Source organism: Cercospora kikuchii (assembly GCF_019650295.1).
Source record: "Cercospora kikuchii DNA, contig_00009, whole genome shotgun sequence".
Classification (NCBI taxonomy): Eukaryota; Fungi; Ascomycota; class Dothideomycetes; order Mycosphaerellales; family Mycosphaerellaceae; genus Cercospora; species Cercospora kikuchii.
Window position 1 is genome coordinate 484718 of NW_025408590.1, and position 13893 is coordinate 498610.

General features: G+C 54.5%; 2 protein-coding genes across 2 annotated transcripts; one reads left to right on the forward strand and one right to left on the reverse strand.

The window, feature by feature from the left end:
- Positions 1–7023: 7023 nt before the first annotated feature.
- On the forward strand, positions 7024–11439 carry CKM354_001231000 (uncharacterized protein; the record flags this gene model as incomplete). The annotated part of the gene is made up of 2 exons (XM_044807830.1): positions 7024–10858; positions 10913–11439. 2 exons carry the CDS (start codon positions 7024–7026, stop codon positions 11437–11439), a joined length of 4362 nt encoding a protein of 1453 aa, XP_044663765.1.
- A 966-nt stretch (positions 11440–12405) lies between these two features.
- CKM354_001231100 (uncharacterized protein) lies at positions 12406–13844 on the reverse strand (the record flags this gene model as incomplete). Its single annotated transcript, XM_044807831.1, has 2 exons — positions 12406–13495; positions 13621–13844. The coding sequence occupies 2 exons, from the start codon at positions 13842–13844 to the stop codon at positions 12406–12408; spliced, it is 1314 nt and encodes a 437-aa protein (XP_044663766.1).
- Positions 13845–13893: the final 49 nt, after the last annotated feature.

Genomic DNA, 13893 nt, shown 5'->3' on the forward strand with positions numbered 1-13893 from the left:
GTCAAGAAGTACAGTCTGATAGTATGCCCTGTTGTCTACATGGGGGCATCGATGTTCGTAAGCGATCGAAACACCAACATCTGCCGGCAAGGCCAGTCATTATAGGCAAGCTGTGTCCAAGCGGCCGCTTTGATTGATTTATAGTTAGCTGCATGGAGAGATCTTGATATTGGTGTCTTCGTCGTACCTGGTCGACGCCCAAGCCTTGGGCGTAGAACAGTGCCATGCGGTTACGTCGCAGCCTTCGGCATGCCGTTCCCTGCTCTTCTCTAGCCGCTTAACCGCTATTAGAAAATGCTGTAATGGTGTGGTCGTGGCTCGAACGGGCTGCCCTGCATGATTAGTAGCGCTTGGCACTTCTGTGTCGTGCTCTGTGGTCTCGACGGAATGCTGTTCGCCATCTCGTCCAGATATTGGTGTCATTGCTGCCTGGTAGAAGAGAAGTGAAGAAAGAGTGACGCCACATCCGAATTCCGCGAGAGGGGTCGTTCGTGATTTACCACAGAGCTTTTCTGGAGGCGCTCTGGTCGTACCATAGGTTCTGAGCTGAGCTAATACTTGAAGATGAAGATGTGAATCCTGCATCTCCGGTGCGAAAGCAACCAGATATGGAAGTTACTGAAGTGGGACACCTGGATTGTAGGTGACGCAGTCGCTGGCTTCATACCATTTTGATGAGGTTGTGCGGTGCACGTGTCGCAAGGAGCCAGGAATGGAAGTCACTGAAGTGGGACACCTGGCTTACAGGTGAGCATTCCCAAGCTCTATACCTTTTCTTAGGTGCCTGGTGATGTAGGCATACTCATAGAGCTGGATAAATAGACTTGTGTTGCCGTCTTCCATTGCCGACTCAAAAACAAGCCTTCTTTCGTCTTGATTTCTGAGCATCCTGCCCCAATGTCACGACTGTACCCGACCTCGAGCATGCTTAGCAACAAGCGGTATCAGACGTCTGACCTTGGTCCCGCTAGGCAGCAAGTCGCCGGAAGTGAGAGCATTCTTTACTCAGACTCGTCTCGAGCGAATGAATCTCGGCTGAATGAACATTCCAATCAGCGGCCACGGCTCCCTAGTCTGAACGACCTCTTCGCATCCAAGCTCCTTGTTAATCCCGATGAAGGAGAGAAGCTGTCTTCAGTAAATGGCCTGCACACCCCTGTCTCCAGTCACCGGCTTGTGAGGTTACCGTCTACGGCTTGCGTCGAGGTTCCTACCACATATACAAGGATGGCTATCCGCTGCCTGCGCACATCTTTCTGGATCCGCCGAATCTCCCTCAAAGAAAGTATCCCCGCAAGAGGCTGCTTGTGGCGTGTGTTGCCTGTCGAAAGAAGAAAATCAAGTGTGAACCAGGTCCAGATGCCTGTCTGCAATGCAAAAAGGGCCGGAGGGAGTGCAAAATGTGAGTGTCGCCGAACTGTATCATGTTTCCTAGGTTGCTGAGGTTATATCAACGTAGAGAACCTACGAAGCGTCGAACTGATAAGACACTCAACTCCGCGTCCCAGGCTGCGGGAAACCCAGTGGAATGTCCTCCTTCTTACGACTCTCTATTTCCCGACTCTGATGAGCAAGGAAGCAACATCCGCGATGGACTTCGAGCACATGGCTCTAGTTGCGAGATCGCAAACAATACGACGCGATCCAGTCTACGACTGCTGCTGGATTCCACTTCATGCTCCGACGTGAGGTCGGAACTCCACGAGCCATGGCTCCCGAAAATGGCTTGAATTTCTGCAAACCGATAGCTTGTTCGCAAGATCGATTGAGCATGCGGTTGTATCATCCCAGCTAGGAGTACTTACCTGCTGCTTTCCAGTATACCATGCCGGTGAATTCATTTTCTAAGCCCAAGTATGCATTCTGCCTCAATTGCCGTAAAGAAGCGGGAAAGAGTGTAATTCTTGACGACGCAGTTTTCACAAATCGCCACTGCCGTCCAGTTTTCGTTAGACTGAGACACTGCACCACCCTGAAGACTGTGACATCGAGAACCACAACAAAGGCGGAGAGAAGGTAGCGTCGAGGCATGCCAAAATTCCGAAAGACCGGGTTCTTGTTCCCAAGAGCGGAAGTAATTGTCGATCTGTCTGTGATATAGCGTTGTATAATCGTTTCCGCAAGCAACTCGGCGTTGCGTCCGACTATCCGAGCGAGAACGCTTACAAGTCCTTCGCGACTGCATGTAAACTGCCATTGCCGTATTCTATCTTGCATCATTGGTGCTCGAGCTCGCAGTGCTTGAGCATCACGCCTGCTTTCTCTCGAAGGGACTTTCTCGTTCAGGAGCGCAGACTTGCCAGTTCAGGGAGCAGATTGCCCAATGAATATATTGTCATGCTCGCTTTCCGCCTTCGATCACAGCACTTGCAGCTGGTGTACATCATACCTGCTTTTACGAATCAGGCTCCTTCTCCCATGATCGGTCCCGCCTGCGAGCGGTGGTGTGCTACTCACCCACCAGATGCATTCTCAGGCTCTACCTTCCATCCTCGAATACAGGTCTTGCAGCATTTTTCGGATATACCTGCTTCTCCGCTGCAGGCCACCTTCTCGCTCGATAGTCCAGCCTGCCAACGTCAGTATGTTCTTACCAAGCGTGCGCGCTGCGGATCCAACATTTAAGATGTCTGCGCTGCTCTGTCGTTCTGCTTCCTCAACTCTCCACTTTGCACCTCTTCTCTGAACAACAGACCTTTCAACCCCCATCTGAACTTGTCTTCGTTGTCTCTCCCTTGACACAGGCAACACTCAATCAACACTGCACCTCTCATCAATGTCCTTCAACTTCCTGCCTTCGCCAATCGCATCGCGGCCTCAGACTCTCGAGGAATGGACGGAACCCAGCTGTCAGCCAGATACCATCCGCCCTTCGTTCTTTCATCTCATCACAGGCCACGATACGAGCAACTCCGGCAACGAGCCTTGCCGAGCACCCACAAGCCCCGTGCCTGGAGTCACTCTCAGGTAGGTCCCCAAAAAATTGTTGTTGTCGATGATTCATCTTCCATGGTCTGAGGGGTGAGGGGTGAAACCCATTGATCCCCAATGATGACAAGAGTTGATTGTTGAGACGCTTCGATACTCCCTACTCTTCCGCAAGGTTGACATGGGTAGACTTTGGCAATCCACCCTCTGTCTCTTCCGCCCGCCGCCGTCCAACCAGCTTGCCGACGACCCGATCGCCGAGAACCACGGTCTCCGCCTCTGCCACATCCTACACGCCGACCATCACCCTCGTCGCATGTCCGCCTTTCATGCGCCCCGGTGAAGTGGATGAGACAGTGTTGGAGCGAACAGGGGAGAAGACGGGTTGACTGGCGAATGGTGTCGAACATGGCGTTGCTTTTTGGGATGACAGTCGTTGGATAGACCTCAGTCAATGTCACAGTAGTTGCAGTACCCGCTTGCGCTTGTTTCTGCTTGCTGTTTCCTGTTTGTCTTCAGTGGTGCCTTCAACGTTTGTCTGCCCAAAGTGGCTGCTGTGCGCGTTGCTCACAGCAAGCTGATGTGCAGTTGCGGGCGAGAATTTGTAAAAAGTAGGAGAAAAAAGGTTGGAAGGTGCTGCTGCCTCTCTTGTAGTAGTTGTGAGCGTGGATGTGCCAAGACTTCGATCCATGGTCGCGGGTGCCAACTATGGGAGAGGGAAAAAAATTAACAGTGAAAAGGACCCAGAGCAGTAGACTCTTGATACTTTGGAGCCATGAAGAACTCGAAAAGGAGACCGTGGTTGCTCAGGTCCACGCGATAGTGATCAGGTTGCGGGCGAAGACGACTCGTTCCGCGTATTTGTGCCAGTGCAGTGCAGCCCGTACCCATGGATGCATCTTATGACTTACGCTGTCGCGCCCATACTCGGTGTACGTTGCCAATCAAAGAGTATAAGCTTCAGTGTTGAAAGGTAGCTTCATCAACGCACTCTTCGTTCCGACGTGATCCTGCCCTCTTCCCAGCCGGATGGCTAGTGCAAGACGATGTAGCCTTCGGCGGCTGAAACTTTGCCTCTGGAGCCAGCTGCTCAACTGTAGACATTTGAGTGCGGAATTCGCGACGATGCGGAACTGCGCACAGGAGTAGAGCAAGTAAAAGATGGCGGACGAGGCTGCTGCCTGATTATGGACGGCCTCGAGGTCATGAAGTCGTCTTTTGTTACCTCAGGATTCCACGAGCTGAGAGCTGTTCCAGCCGATTTCACTCGATGGACAGTCGATTCTGGTTTCCCAAGTCTTCTCTGCCGTGCATACAGGTTCATTCCCAAGGTATGGAAGACACACCTCAAATATTCGAAAGTCTTGAATGTGGTGGCCTCAGGCTGCAACTTTTACCTGTCAATCAAAACATTTCGCACTTACGTTTCCGGGCTCGTCGTACACCGCCTACGCCTCAAAAGATCTCCATCACCTGCCACACGGCTCCATGGCATCGTATCCAAGACCAAGACGGAACAATATAGACTCGTTCCAAATTCGTTCGCCATCAAAGAGTCTTGGCACTTTCAATATATTCGGTCCCGTCTCCGGAAAGTCTTCTCACTTTGCTGACCGCCTCCCGGGCTACCGAAATTTCGTAAGCAGACGATCGCGCAACGGGTCGGTACTTGCTCTCTTTATGTCTTAGACATTTGAGATGGCGTGAATGTGCTAAATTCTGCTATAAGCGCGGACTAGTACAGAGTGAGTAGTTGCATAGTATTGGTAGTGGGACTGATGCTAGGACTTGCATGAAAGTGCGGTGAGGGGAAGACTACATGGAGTTCAGTGTAGGCGTAGGTCAGGTGGGAGAGGTGAAGTGAAGTCAGGTGCGCGGTTGGCATGAGGTGAACGCATCCAGAAGGGAGGTCGTCTGGTGTGTCCGAATGGGGAAATGGACGATCTGTTGTTCCTGCATTGGCGCGGAAAGTGACATGCAGCTGTCAGGGCGGATTTGCGGATTGGGTTGGGTGGGTGGCGTGCACGAGCAGACTTCTCAACTGCAGTTGCCGCTGTCTGTCGTGTGTGGTGTGAAGAGCATGTACGGACGTATGCATGCCTGCATGATCAATAATCAGCTGCTTCATGCCGGGCTGCACCTCGCAGCTGTCATATCGCGATAGTTCTGGCGACGGCAGCGGCGGCAACGCGCTCACGCGAGTCGCCATCGAACTGTAAGCGTCGTCTGCGCAATGCGTCAGAAAGATGAGCACGCCTCGGACGTCTACCCATCTGTTGTTGATCATGCGCACACTTTGTGGGGCAGCGGTTCTCCACAATCAAGATAGCCGATGTCAAGAAGGGTTGGCGAACGTGCAGTCTTGAGTCGGCCATGTGAGGGTGTGCAGCAAGATGCAAGTCTCAGGGGAACGCCTGCAAGGCTGCAATACTGCAGTGGTGGCGGAGCCTTCTTCCAACCTTGCTGCCACACTTCCCACATCACGGGCGTCTGCGGACGATGGTCCAAAGGTCCCAGACCAATGCGAGTGCTTAGAGACCTCAAATAGGTACATCTAAGCTTGCCAAGTTGGGAAGTGGGGTTCGTTGCTATCGAAATACAGATAAACGAGGTAAGCGCAGAGTGTCGACTAGGTGACGTCGTGTATTTCAGACCGAAGGACGGCTCCGTTATTGACGGATGAAACTCAGCCAGCAATAGAACTGGCTGAAGTGACCAATGACTCTGTTTCAGAGCGCGAACACGTGGAGGAGGAAGAGTTTGGGGTGAACCGGCAGTCGAACTAAGTCCATGTCTTTCGGGAGACAGTAAAGCATATTGGTCCATAACTGCCGTATCATGACAATAATGTAGCAGAGTTCTTCGGGCGTTCTTTGAGTTTGATGGGCGACAACCAAACACGAGTTCGCGCGAACGATGTGTCGAAATGCAGCTGAGCCAAGTCTCATACGCATGGAGGTCGTCCGTTTCCCCCAGAGGCGAACGAACGCCCAACTCCACCACCACGAGCAAAAGCGGCAGGCATAAGGCAGAAAGAAGCAACACGCGCACTCTAGTAGGGCGACGTGCATGATGCCGAGATGTGCCTGAGTCGCAGGATTGATCGGCGGCCAGGGTCAAGCGACGGACGACAAGAAAAGTACGCGGGAGAGGCTTGATGGGCCACGCTCGGACCGCAGCCGGCGATGGGTCGGTCGGGAGAGAGACAGCAGGCAGAGATTGGTTTTGGCGCTCTGGGCCTGTCGCCAGTCGCACAGAAGGCGTCGTTCATCACAGCGTTCGCTTGCGAAGTTGTGACCACTCGCAGCGCCACGTTTGGTGGGAACATCGCAATGCGCTGTCTCAGGTGCCCCGGACGCAGGCCAATTGTGGGAGGCGGTTGCTGTTGCGATATGGAGGGTGTCAGTATGCAGAGGAGAGGTGAGATTGGATGAGCCAGACTAGTCTCGTACACTACTGCTGTCGACGTGCCCCTCAGGACGAGAGCCGTGTGGGTTCCGGGTGCGGCGATGGCTGATGAAACGGTGCTCCGTTACGCGAGGAGCAGCCGGATGATCGTGATGTGAAGGGCAGTGGGATGACGGACGAGTTGCGCAGACACGGTGGGTGGAGTGCGCAGACTGCGCTGTATCAATTTCTCGTTCCGCGGGCATGACGGACGTTTGATGCTTCACACGGCTCCAGCAGTGCTGATTGCAGGGAAGCGGGCGCTGGGGGCAGCAAGGTCAAGGTTTTGGGTTATGCAGCATCCCCGTAGGCTACTGCTGCACGAGTCTCTGGGCGTGTGGTCTGCTGCTGCGCGGAGAGCAACCAGTGAGGCATCATCTCACTGCCGTCGTCACCATTCACCACCACCACCAACACCTCCTCCTCCTCCGCGCCGACTGCTGTAGTCCGCCGACAGCAGCGCCCCAGCACATGCAACCGCGAGACCCGCCACGTCGCTCATGCCACTCGCTGGCGTCCACGTCTGGCAATTAAGCGCTGCGCATGATCTCCAAACGCTAACTGGCTGGTGGCTCGCGCTGCCATCCCGGTCACAACCTCTCCCTCGCAGCGCCAGCGGCCAGCACGGCGGTCGGCGTTGGCCACGCTATGGCCGCATCCTTGCACTCGTCGTCGCCCTCGTCTCTGCCACCAGCAGACTCGTTGCAAGCTTCTCGTCCACCGACCTCTCACCCCTCGCAGCCGCCACCACCAACGCGACCAGAAGTGGCTGCCGACGGCTCGGCCAGTGTGACTTCTGCCGCTGCATACACCTCAGCACCACCACCTCGCACTCCACGTGCCCCCGACCCAGCCAAGAAGGTGCGTAGGGGAAACGATGCCCTGCACGAGGCCATCACTCGCGAGGCTGTAACCGAAGAGCAGCGCGCAGCCGGCCAATTGCACCAGCGCCAGCAGAACCAGCAGCAACTACCACGAGAGCGAGGCCAGCGTCAGCAGCACGCGCATGCTCAGCCTTCCTCGCCGACTCTGCCCGCTGCACCTCATTCGTCTCCTCCCCGCTCGCCGACCACCATGGCCACAACCACGCCCGCCGCGCGCATTCTTCCAAACGATCGCATGCCCATCATGGCCCACCGCACGGCCTCAATCGACTCGACAGTGTCGTCCGTGTCGTCCGCTTCGAACAGCAGACCTGCCAATGCCGTAGGCACCAATGTCTACAGGGTCTCGCAGGAAACACAAGGACCACAGGACGCGGCTGCTCTGATCGCCGCCGCGGGCTCAGCAGAGGCAGCGTTGCAAAAGGTCCTGCAGGAAAAGCAGCAGGCGGCTTCACACAATGCTCAGCTGTGGCGGTTAGTGGAGAAGCAACGGGCGATGATTCTGGGGTTGAATAAAGATCTCGAAAAGTCGCTGAAAGAAAAGGAGCGGTACAGGCGGAAACTCAAAGAACATCTCTCACAGTCCAGCTCGGCGCCAGTCTTGATGAATGGCGCGGGGGCTGTACAGTCGTCCTCAAGGGAGGAGAGCGAGTCACCATCACATATTGCGCCTGTACATGCCATGGACCGCGACATCAGTGTAGACACCCTCAAGAGGAGTGACACTTCTACAAGTGTCGGAAGATCTGACACCCCTCAGGATGCGATACATCCCCAGCAGGTAGCACAGGCGGCGGTTGTTGACCAGCGAGCAGCTCAGCATGAGGTGAAGCCGATCACGATTGACACACGAGGGGCTGCACTGGCCAACGTACAGCGAGCAGCTGCAGGATCCCCGCAAATGTCATCGCCTGGACTCGTGGATTCGGCTCGGAGCCCCAGAGACGGCGTCGGTCATACCAAAAATCCTTCTACCTCCTCGTACCACACCAGTCCTCCGCCTTCGGTAACGGGGAACCTCAGTCCAAAGACCCGAAAGGCACCCCCTGCGCCACTCCAGCTCAACCAGCCCGTGCACCGGCAGGAACCCAGCATTGTCGGTGATGTGGTAGACGCTTCCGACTCCGAGTATGAAGATGATCCTGAAAGTGCAAGGTCAGAGTTCGCAGACCGCGGTCGTAGAAAGACGCGTGAAGACGACGACCGCGAGCGGGAGGTGCTCGCGCAGAAAGAGGCCGAACAGCGAAGCAGATCGAAGAAGGAGAAGAAGAGCAAGAGTCGGCCAGCAGAAGAACCTAGCGTGACAGTGTCTGCTGCCGCAGAGCCCATTGTGAGCGAGGCTGCCAGACTGAATGGACCGTGGTCAGATCCGAATCCTTATGAGGTTGCCGGAGACCGCGTTGAAATCGGGACGGCGAACGCTATACCAGCACGCACATTGACAGCACCCAATGCTATGCTCAGTCCAGGCCTCCCCATGAGCCCCCGACCAGGTGACCGACCGCCCAACTCGCCCATGCCACGTGCACCTCTGGGTCAGATTGCCAACTCAATGCCCATGTCTCCGCGGGCTGGTGTAGCAGGATTGCCATTGTCGCCTCGCGCACCACGTTCCGCGATTCCACTGCCACCTCAAACGCCCATGGCATTGATGTCTCCACACTTGGATCGCGCCAAGGCATACGCTGCTCAGGCACCACAGCCGATGGGCAGCCTCGCAGATCGTCTGAAGTCCTCTAATGACGGCAATGAGGGGCGACCATCGATGTCAAGTGATCAGTCATCTGTGCACACCCCCGGCGAGGTGTACAAAGGTCTCCAGACGGAGCAGTATCCTGATCTACTTCTCCCGCCCAATGCGCTACCCTCAATCTTCGTCAAGATTGCTTCATCACGCATGATTCGCTCCCGAGCGAGCATGATGATGCCGAGGAATGCGGATGAGAATCCAGTATTCACACTGGCAGTGCACGAGCGGTCTCAGCAAGCGGAGCTCTGGCGTGTGGAAAAGACATATCAAGCACTCGCCAATTTGGACAACGAGATTAGAAACCTGTGTCGTGTGAACGATCGCATTCCGGAAAAGGCTTTGTTCACTGGACACGCACCCGCACGGATTGATGCCCGCCGCATAGCGCTGAACGCATACTTTGAGCGCATGCTCGACTCTATCGTGGAGGAGAAGGCAGCGCGCATCGTGTGCAAATTCCTGTCCACCGATGCATATGGTGGTGATGGAAATGAGCCATTGGCAGTGGAGCCAAGCCGTGCTGATTCTCCCGCCACCGCGCAGCATAGGCTCAGGCCCAATATGGCCGGCTACTTGACGAAGCGCGGCAAGAACTTCGGAGGCTGGAAGGCACGCTATTTTGTGCTGGATGGTCCCCTGTTCAAGTACTATGAAGGTCCTGGCGGTGCTCATCTTGGCTCCATCAAGTTGCAGAATGCACAGATTGGCAAGCAGTCGGTGAATCACAACCACAACAACGAGGACGAGGACAATCAGTTCCGACACGCATTCCTGATCTTGGAACCCAAGAAGAAGGACTCGTCAGCACTTGTTCGCCATGTGCTGTGCGCCGAAAGCGATGCCGAGCGCGATCAATGGGTTGATGCACTTCTCCATTACGTCGACTGGAAGGAAGAGGATGAGCGCCTGCCACTGGGAAGGCAAGCGCAAGTTGCCAAGGCTGATGCCCACGCACCTCGCAGTCCACGCGTGCAGAAGTCTTCCACTGATTTGCGCAGTGGCAGCGGCGGCAGTCATGACTCTGCAACACAAGCCAGGCGGGATCTGCAAGCCGTGGGTTACAATGACACCATCGCTGGGAGTGCGCCTGTCATGGGTCCAAATGGCAGCGAAAGCCCATCACCAACCCACGACAAGCTCCCAGGCGGTGTTGAGCAGCAGGCATCCTCGCATCCCACCATTTCTGGTCCAACGAACTTGCACGTCATCCAAGACGCAGGCAACTGGGGCATGAAAGTGCCGCCCACGCCTGGCCGGGACAAGAAGCGCAGCGTTTTCCAGCTTCCCTTCACACGTGGCCGCGCCTCGTCTGATCAAGACTCGAAGGATGCCGGGCATGGCGGCAATGATCACCCGGCACCCACGCCACGCGCCGTCTTTGGAGTACCATTGGCGGAAGCCGTCGAGTTTTCACAGCCCGCCGGCGTTGACACTGAGCTGCCGTCCGTGGTCTATCGTTGCATCGAGTATTTGACTGCCAAGCAAGCCATTGCTGAGGAGGGCATCTTCCGGCTTTCGGGATCGAATACACTGATCAAGGCGTTGAGAGAACGCTTCAATACTGAGGGAGACGTGAACCTGCTGGAAGAAGAGCAGTACTATGATGTGCATGCTGTTGCGAGTTTGCTGAAGCTCTACTTGCGAGAACTGCCGGCCAGTATCCTCACTCGAGACTTGCATCTCGACTTCCTGCACTGCTTGGAGATTGTTGGCGAAGAGAAGATCGTCGCTCTGAACGCGCTTGTCAACAAGTTGCCACGACAGAACCGCGCCCTTCTCGAGGCGCTTTCCGCATTTATGCTGCTAATCGTGAATAATGTGCTCGTCAACAAGATGAACGTCAGAAATCGTAAGTTGGAATCCGCACTTTCCGCTCACAAGTAGCGCTTCTCACACATCACAGTCGGCGTCGTCTTCTCCCCTACGCTGAACCTTCCTGGCCCTCTCATCTCGCTGTTCGTGGAAGAGCAACACCGAATTTTCGGCGCACCGGCTGAGCTCGAGGCTTCTACTGTTCCTCCCACTGCACAGGCTGTTCAGGCTCCTTCGTCTGATGATCTGCGCTCGCCCCGTCGACAGATGTTCCAGGATCTTCCCACTCCTGCTTACAACCAGACGCAGTTCCAGACTACGGGCAACAGCACGCATGACGACACTGGCATGATTCCTATGCAGCCGAGCTACGCCACGTACCAGTACCAGATGGCGCCACAAGGTGACGGTGGCTACGGAAGTCTCAACGACGCGCTTCGCTCCCCAACAGTGTACAGCACTACTGCTACTGGAGCTCCGACACCACGCGATCTGAAGCAGAAACGACGCGAAAGCACCATGCTCGGAGTGAGCAGTAGCAATCGTGAAGGTGGAAATGGACCTACGAAGAAGCCGAGCCAGTCACGCCTACGAGAGGAGCATGGCACAAGTTTCTAGCAGACGGACATGTTGACGCTCCGACAGATAGCCAGGCGAGCACCTGGGAGATCCAGCTACGAAGGCGTATTACGTTCGATGGACTGCACCTACGACGACGATAATTACAGGTCCCACAACCCCACAAGGCTTAATCATCACCACAGCACTGCTGCTTCAGACTATAGCGAGGCCGAGAGACCCTTCCCACGGCACGCCAATCAATGGCAGAGACAGGCATCATGATGACGGACGAATATTATACATACTACCCCCACCCACCTCATGCGGAAATGAGGAAGACTGGACGGAGGAACCTAGTGCTTATTGTTTGGTGTTTATTGCTTATGGTTTTTTGATATGCTTCTGGCGGACTTGCTTTCTTGAAGCATCATACCCCCTCTCGTTTGAAATTTATTGTCGGCATTTTTATTCATCGGTGTGCTGCGTTTGAGATTACAAGCGTTCGAGCGAGGAATGAATGAGATTGTGGCTGGCATTTTGTGATATGCGAAGAAGGAGAGCTTCTCTGGCTGAGGGCTGGAGACACTGAGAACCAGGCTTAGAAGTATATTGGTGGTTAGATAGTTTACATTTGCCTCTGACAAGGCGAAGCACTCTGAGGAGGTGCGAACAAATGAGAAAGTAATTTGTACAGCGGATCATGGACAGTGGCTCCCTCCAATCCTTCCTTTCCTTATTTGTCGACCCGCGACTTGTTGGACAAGTAATGCCAATCCCAGCTGACATCCCATATCTTCGAGCAGGGAGGTGCTGTGATTCCTGAGTAGGAGCATCGATGAAACATTTGGCATCGTAGAAAACATGATTTCTAACAATTCTAGCTCCTGTATACGCGCCTATGGTCCCCTAGTATGTGAGAGAAGAAAAAAAAACATTCGTCATCCTGCCCGCAAACTCGATCTCTCCCACCACTCTCCTCCCAACCATCCTCCCTCTTCCCTTCCCTTCGTCTCATTCTCGTCCTCACCCCTCCAACCCCTTCTCCTCCTTCAACGGCCCCAACGGCGTTCCCAAACTCCCCATATTCAACACTTCCTCACCCTCTTCCTCCTCCCTCTTTATGCTCTGCGACTGCATGTTCAATTTCAACTTATCCTCCCCTCCCGCCCCACCTTTCGAAAACGGCGTGACAGGCTGCTCTAAAACTTCCCCATCGACTTCTATGCGGACTTTCTCATTGTAGAAACAGACGAGATTTTCGATTTTGGCGCTTTCGAGGAGGGGGGTGGGGTAGTACCATACGATATCCTTAAAAACCAGATCATCGTCGGAGGAGGATGAGGAGGGATTTGGGGAGGTTGGTGAGGACGAGGGGATTACGACGTCGTAATATGAAGCTTCGCCTTTGTAGGGACATTTCGTCGTTGTGGAACTTTTGCGTAGAACGCTAGCGTCGACGCGTGTGAGAGGGATGTAGTAGCGGCAAGGGAGGCCGGTTTCGTAGAGGTGCATGGAGGAGAAGGTGTCTGCTACGATGCGGTATTGCGTCTCCTCGGTCTCTGATTCTGATGTTTTGGTTGAGGTCTCTGGATTTGAGGCTTCGGAAGGTCCACTAAGAGGAAGTTTCACAACAATATGTCGTGTTGATTGTAAAATGTCGATTCGTTTGAATGGATCCTTAGGATGTACGAAAATCGGAGTCGATTCTTCGAACCATTGGTCTATGCTTGCAAAGTCGATTTTTACGAGGCCTGCTAGAGGTTTTGCGGGTTCGGGTAGGGCGTCTTGGTTGGCGAAGCAGATGACTTTGTCGATCTTCTTGGAGCGTACTGTGATTGTCCATTGTGTTGCGAGGATTTGTTTGGGGTTTTCGGGATGTGAGATGTTTTCTCCAGGTGTGATTTGTAAGTCTGCGCTTCGGGCTGCAAAGTAAGAGTGGAGGACTGCGGCGGGGATGTAGAGTTGGGGATAGTATGGGTGTTCCCAGACGAAGATTGCGGCGGTGGTTTTGAGGATGTAGGCGCCGTTGAAGAGGAGTTGGATAAGTCTTGGAGTGGGAAGAGTTTTGTGGGGACCTTGAGTTCCGAGTTTGATGGCGAGGGACTTGAGGTCGCTGTAGATGACGATGGCGGATTAGTTGCTCTTCTTGGACATCTTTTCCACATGCTGTACGGCGTGAAACATCATAGCGCTTGCAGCTGCTGAAGGGACAGCAACTCCAGAGCCACATTGACTTACTCCGAAAGCTTTCCCTCCGCCATCGTCGTCGTCGATGCTACAGCAGAAGCCTCCTCCGCAGGAAAGTCACCCATAGATCCCAATTCCTCCTCGTGTTCTCGATAAGCTTTCCTATACCGAGCAGGAACCAGCGTCCGACTAGCGTACGATAAATACCTCTTGTGTCTGCGAGATTGTTGATGAAAATGATGATAGTTGTCGTTGCCGTTGTCTTCCCAGGGCATGGCTCCGAGGTTGAGAGGTGTGGTTCAGCTCTCTCCACGAGGGTGGCTG